Genomic DNA, 6,981 nt, shown 5'->3' on the forward strand with positions numbered 1-6,981 from the left:
GCTCACTGCAGCCGCCTCCTCCCTGGTTCAAGCAGTTCTCATGCGTCAGCCTCCTGAGTAGGTGGTAGTACAGGCACACACTATCACGCCCAACTAATTTTTGTATTTTTAGTAGAGACAGGGTTTCATCATTTTGGCCAGGCTGGTCTCAAACTGCTGACCTCAGGTGATTTGCCTGCCTTGGCCTCCCAAAGTGCTGGGATCACAGGTGTGAGCCCCCATGCCTGGCCAACCTTTTTTTTTTTTTTTGAGACGGAATCTTGCTCTGTTGCCCAGGCCAGAGTGCAGTGGTGTGATCTCAGGTCACTGCAGCCTACACCTCCTGGGTTCAAGTGATTCTGCTGCCTCAGCCTCCCGAGTAGCTGGAACTACAGGCGTGCGCTATCACACCCAGCTAATTTTTGTATTTTTAGTAGACACGGGGTTTCTCCACATTGGCCAGTCTGGTCTTGAACTCCTGACCTCAGGTGATCCACCTGTCTTGGCCTCCAAAGTGCTGGATTGCAGGCATGAGACACCACGCCTGACCTCATTTTTTTTTTTTTTTGTAGTGAGGGGATCTTGCTTTGTAGGCCAGGCTGGTATTGAACTCCTCATTTCAAGGATTCCTCTCTGCCTTCCAAAGTGCTGGGATTGCAAGTGTGAGCCACAGCACCTGGCCTAGAATAATTCTTTAATAATATGATGTGGTGAAAGAGACCAAATTTCTTTTACAGTGAATTAGATGTGAACTCACCTATTTTTCCTATAAAGCACATATTATGATTTGTCATTTGTCTATAGGAAAAGGGAAAGGAATCCCATGGATATATTTGATATGGCTAGACATCGGTTGCAAGCTCCTGTCAGAAGACAGTCACCTAAGGGCTTAGATGCTGCCACTTTTCAGAATATTCATGATTTTAATGAGCTGAAAGATAGAGGTGAGTAGATTGCTGCTCTTTTAAAGATGTAGCAGAAGTGTTCTACCCATATTTAAATATCTATAAAGATTTTTGTACCCTTTTTCTAAAGTAGAATTTTATCTATGATATATATTTTAAGTTAAAATGAAATGAAACTTCTGTATTCTCTAGGTCTTCAGTTAACCAGTCTGGTAGATGAAGCTTTAGTTTGACTAACTGCTGTCTTTTGGAGAGCATATAGTGTTAAAGTCTGGGATGGATGAGATCGCATAGACTAGTATGAAGAATGGAACTTGGCATTTAATGGAGGATGGACAGACAAATATGAGCTCATGAAAAATACTGAGGAGAAGTCAGAGAGACTGGAGGAGAAGCAGGAGAATGTAGGATTCTGAAACCTGAGCGGAAAGAGTATCAAGGAGACAGGATCGTGTAAGATGAATACTGGAAAATGTCAGTTGGATGAGGTCATTGGTGACCTCAGCTAGAGCTTTTTAAGTGGAATGATCGCCGATTAACTTTGGAATGAGGATTGACTAGGAAACAAGATATTGGAAACAATAGGCATAAGACTTTTAGAAGACCCTTGGCTGGGAAAGGGAAGGGGAAGGAGAGGGAGGGATCAGGAGCTGGAAGAGTCCTTAGAATGTGAATGTGAGGAGCTATGCAGGAGAAAGAGGTTCAGGCTCTAGGAGAGGGAGAGTGATTGTTGAAGTGAGCAGGGCACCTGGGTAGGCAGGAGGAAATCTAGGGGGTTTGAGGGAAGAGTTAGGAGAAGCTTTGATGTAGCCACTTAGGACGAATAGAAGAGAAAGTTTAGTAGGGAAATGGGATTTCCAAGGTACATGAGGCCTGGGAGATTGAGAATGTGTGGAGGAACCAAAATGTGTGTTGTGTAATTTTCCTTTAGGCATATTCAGCAGAGCAGGTGTTGGAGCAGAAGGGGCAGATTATGGGATGTGTGGTCATATGACCTAGGCCAGAAAACTGGAATTTAAGCTTTTTATCCTTTTGAAAGTAATATCTGTTTATTGTAGCAAATTCTCAAAATACAGAAAGATAGTAAGAAGGAAAAATCACCTTAGTCAAACTACCTGTATGTAAGTACCATTATCATTTTGGATGTTTTCTAGTCTTTCTGAGCGTAATTAAAAGAAAAAAAAGATAAATTGTGTTATTTAATTTTCTCTATTGTTTTTCACCTAGATTTGCACGTATTATCAATTACATATACCATAGTTATTTTTTATGCTATCATATATTGATTACTTACTATCTGCCAGGCATTGTGTTAATCCAGTGGGTCTCGTGAGAAGTTTGATCTGAAGTCAAAACTGTTTGTATTATAAACTAAGACATTATTTGTATCTTTCATTCTTATTCTCTCATGTGTATACAGATTGGCCAGAGACTACATGACATGTGATGATTTCATCTCTTTGAAGCTAGCAGAATGTGTCCTTGTATAATGTGTATTCTTGTGTTTTAAGAATCTCTTAGTTTTAACTTCTAATATGGCGTGTGTGTGTGTGTGTGTGTGTGTGTGTCACATACATAAGTAAAGCTCTTTGGGGTCCTCAGTTTTTAAGAGTGTAAAAAAAAGATCTTGAGACCAAAAAGGTTTAAGCCATAGAATTGAGCCATTCATTTCCCTGTGTTACTACATCTTGCCCTCATTCACCAATGACCTGGTGGTTGGTATTGTTTTTTAATGAGTCTGGAAGCAGTGAAGCCGGGGACCAGTCCAAGTTTATGTGTCCAGAGACTTCTATTTTGTTCTTTTGATAATTTCTGATCATAAAGCTTTATACATATTTAGGACCATAAAACTGTATATATATTTAGGCTTATTTATTTATATTCCAGCAGTATAATTAGTGAGTCAAAGGGAATAATATTTTCAAGGCTTTTTATATGTATGAACTGTATGTTTCTTCTCACGATTTAAAAATTTTTATTCTTGGCTGGGCGCAGTGGCTAGTGCCTGTAACCCCAGCACTTTCAGAGGCCGAGGCAGGTGGATCACAAGGTCAGGAGTTCAAGACCAGCCTGGCCAACATAGTGAAACCCCATCTCTACTAAAACCTACAAAAAAAAAAAATTAACCGGGCATAGTGGTGGGCACCTGTAGTCCCAGCTACTTGGGAGACTGAGGCTGGAGAATTGCTTGAACCCAGGAGGCAGAGGTTGCAGTGAGCTGAGATCATGCTACTGCACTCCAGCCTGGGTAACAGAGTAATACTTTGTCTCAAAACAAAACAAAACAAAACAAAATTTATTCTTGTTAGTGGATATTCATGGAATTGTGACAGAGGTAAATTCCTTCAGAAATGGCAATCCCCGGCTGCGGTGGCTCACGCCTGTAACCCCAGCACTTTGGGAGGCCAAGGCGGGCAGATCACGAGGTCAGGAAATCGAGACCATCCTGGCTAACACAGCGAAACCCCGTCTCTACCAAAAATGCAAAAAATTAGCCAGGCGTGGTGGCGGGCACCTATAGTCCCAGCTACTCAGGAGGCTGAGGCAGGAAAATGGTGTGAGCCTGGGAGGTGGAGCTGGCAGTGAACAAGACCGTGCCACTGCACTCCAGCCTGGGCGACAGAGCAAGACTCCATCTCAAAAAAAAAACAAAAACAAAAACAAACAAACAAAAAACAGAAATGGCATTCCTCATCAAGTTCCAGCCAGTCTACGTTTATCTTGCTTTCTGCATGATACTTGTAAGGACTAAACTATTAATTGGCCAGTAACATTATTTTTTCACGTTTCCAGTATATTCTAGAGATCAGCCGTGGTTACAGTGTCTCATGGCTGCCTTAGTCATAGCCATGTGACCATCTGCTTGGATATACCTGCACATAGTTTGTGTTCTGGGTGGCATCCTGGCGGGGCTAGGACAGGTAGAGATGGAGAATGCGGCATCCACTGCTTGTTCTGGGGTATTCCTTATGTTGGTAAGTTTGTGAAAAGGCACTTATTAAAGAATATTAATTTCATGTTCTTTAGTTTTGTGGCTATTTACTGTCCTTTGACTTTAGTGATGTTTCACTATTTATATCATTTCCTTGATTTTGAAATGAGGTTACTCATGTTACTTATAGTGAAGTTTTACAAAATCTCATTTGAAAACAACATTTAACTTAGTTATATAACATATTTTTTATACCAGATTCAGAAACACGAGTTGATCTGAAATTTATGTACCCGGATCCTCCAAGAGATCATCACACCTTAGAGATTCAGCAGCAAGCCCTGCTAAGAGAGCAGCAGAAGAGGCTGAACAGAATAAAAATGCAAGAAGGTGCCAAAGGTAAGAAATAATCATTGCTGTGTCAAATAGTATTAGCACGCTGTTTTTCGGTAGGCTTTCTGCATCTCTTCTGTTGATTTCAGTCCCAGGCATCCTCCCTTCACTGGCAGCCCCATGCTCTGTGAAGGGAGGGTCCATTTGGTCTGTAGTACCAGAAAAGAAGTATGAGAAAGGGCTCTGAGTGGCTCCACCAGGGTGGTGTATTCATGCATGACAGGGGCCTAGCCATTCACTGTAGCCAGGAGGACTGAATACTTTGACCAGGCCAGGTGACATCTGCATTAGGAACTAGAAACCAAAGGAAGGAGTGCCAGGCAAACATATCAGTGCCCTGTCATGATGTGTCGGGCATTTGTCTACTGTGCCATGTCAGGCATTTGTCTACTGTGGTGTGAGTGTGTTTAAGTTTTGATGTGGCATAAAATGTGCAAAGCATCAGACCGGACTATGAATATGTTTTCGTATAATCAACCAATTGAAAGATACTTAGTGGTTGCTAGGAGCGCAGGTACTGGCCTGTATCCAGGGATATGGTGATGAATGACATATGCTACTGCTCTTGAGGAGGTTATATTTTGTTGGAGAAGTTAGAAGTTAGATGCTAAAGAAGTGTAACTGTGATGAATATTGCACAGAAGAAATCCAGGATGTCGTTGGGTTGGGGTGGGTGGTTACCTAGAAGCAGAGTGGGGCTAGTTGTCTCAGAGAGCACTGATGGGGCCTGATGATAGCCAGGTGTACTGCATGGCCTTCCCATCTGTATTTCACCAGCTTTCAGGCCGGCCATCGAGGTTAACCATGGAAAATGAGTAATGAAAACACAACAATCAGATAACAAGAATGGAAGGGATGCTCCTGCCAGTTATTTTTAAGAAAATTTAAGACCCTATCTTGGGAGGCTGGTCTGACTCGCAGAATCTGAGGAAGCTTTTCTGACTTCATGAGAGAGCATCACAGGAGTAAGTGATGCAGCACTTTAGGCCCAGATCATAGGTCAAGACTTCAATAAACATATGCATAGGGATCGTCTCCCCTTCATCTGGTACAGAATTTTTAATAACAGCCTCATAGCCCTGTGACAGAATAAGCCTAATTCTAGGATAAGCAGTAGGTGTATCACCTGGAGAGAGGAGAGAAGTAAGTACATTCTTTAACCTTTGTACCCAGTCTGGTGGCATTTTTCTTTAGTCTCAAAATGAAGGTCTGATCTTGTGGGATTTTGGCATCTTAGACTGATTAGCCCAAAAGTAGTCCCCAGGTGGATACAGGTACATTTTGGCACTGAAGGTATCTATCTCCCACAGTAGCCACCCCCCAACTGCCAGTAGACACTATGATGACCTAATTCATAAGAATATGATCTCACTGGCTGGGTGTGGCGGCTCACGCCCGTAATCCCAGCACTTTGGGAGGCCGAAGTGGGCAGATCATGAGGTCAGGAGTTCAAGACTAGTCTGGCCAACATAGTGAAACCCGCATCTCTACTAAAAATACAAAAATTACCTGGGCATGGTGGCGTGTGCCTGTAGTCCTAGCTACTCTGGAGCCTGAGTCAGGAGAATTGCTTGAACCCGGGAGGTGGTGGTTGCAGACAGCCGAGACTGTGCCACTGCACTCCAGCTTGGGCAACAGAGTGAGACTTCGTCTCAAAAAAAATAAATAAATAAAAAAGAATATGGCCTCACTGTAAACAATCACAAATATGTCTATTAAAATATAGGAAAAGGAATACAGGCTATCATTGGCAACTTGTTTATTCTCAAAGGCAGTATCTAAAAAGGGCAAAATGTGCTATTCACAGGAACACATAGGAAGTCTGGTCATATTGGAGAGGCTTTGGGATACCTGATCCAAGATCTTTGCTTCGGGAACTAAGTGCCTGGAATTGAGCTTATTTCAGTTCCATGTGAGGGAGCCCCTATTTAACTCCATGCAACAACTTTCTACAGACTGTAGAAATCTGACAAGATGGTGAAGGATCCTGCATTGATCATTTTCTTTTTCTGTTGGCATTAGTTTTACGTTTGCAATGATTTTACTTGTTATGTTCATTCATGTGAATGGGAGAATTTTATGCAGCTAGAATGGATGCAGGGCTGTGTTTATTAATAAGTGATATCTTTAAAATATTCTAAAGTGTGATAGTTGAAAAGTAATTTCCAGTAGAGAGGTAGTCAAAAAGATATTCTAAAATTTAATTTTATATAGTAAGCAATTTCTGACCTTTTAATTTGCTTTTGTTCTTCATTGACTTACAGTTGACTTAGATGCCATCCCAAGTGCTAAAGTACGAGAGCAAAGAATGGTAAGCAACCAGTTATAATTTTTCAAGTTAGTTTTTGGGGGATTAAAAATCTATACGCATATGATGATCAAGTAATTCAAATTTTGAATTATTCAGGAATACTGAATTAAGAATGTAAGTCTTATCAGTAAAGTGGATAGCTTGAGAAGTGTTAGTCTAATATATAGAGAAAACATATTATAATGGCTAAGAACAAGATTCTAGCACTAGGCTGTTCCAGTTAGTCTATTTTTAGCTGCGTGACTTAGGGCAAGTTATTTAATCTCTTTATGCCTCAGCTTCCTAATCTGTAAAATGAGGATAGTTTCTACCCCAGAAGTGTCATAAGAATTAAAACCATCCGGCCGGGCGCGGTGGCTCAAGCATGTAATCCCAGCACTTTGGGAGGCCGAAGTGGGCAGATCATGAGGTCAGGAGTTCAAGACTAGTCTGGCCAACATAGTGAAACCCGCATCTCTACT

At 41.6% G+C, this 6,981-nt stretch overlaps 1 protein-coding gene across 3 annotated transcripts in view; it reads left to right on the forward strand.

Annotated features, from left to right (window-relative positions):
• CSPP1 (centrosome and spindle pole associated protein 1) overlaps positions 1-6,981 on the forward strand; it is a 136,596-nt gene that overhangs the window by 111,058 nt on the left and 18,557 nt on the right. For all 3 annotated transcript variants that reach the window (XM_011976490.1, XM_011976489.1, XM_011976491.1), the window contains 3 exons: positions 784-923; positions 4,075-4,215; positions 6,474-6,520. In XM_011976490.1, the coding sequence (XP_011831880.1) occupies positions 784-923; positions 4,075-4,215; positions 6,474-6,520 (328 nt within the window). The remainder of the gene's footprint in view (positions 1-783; positions 924-4,074; positions 4,216-6,473; positions 6,521-6,981) is intronic.

This window comes from Mandrillus leucophaeus, unplaced genomic scaffold (assembly GCF_000951045.1).
Source record: "Mandrillus leucophaeus isolate KB7577 unplaced genomic scaffold, Mleu.le_1.0 Scaffold167, whole genome shotgun sequence".
Classification (NCBI taxonomy): Eukaryota; Metazoa; Chordata; class Mammalia; order Primates; family Cercopithecidae; genus Mandrillus; species Mandrillus leucophaeus.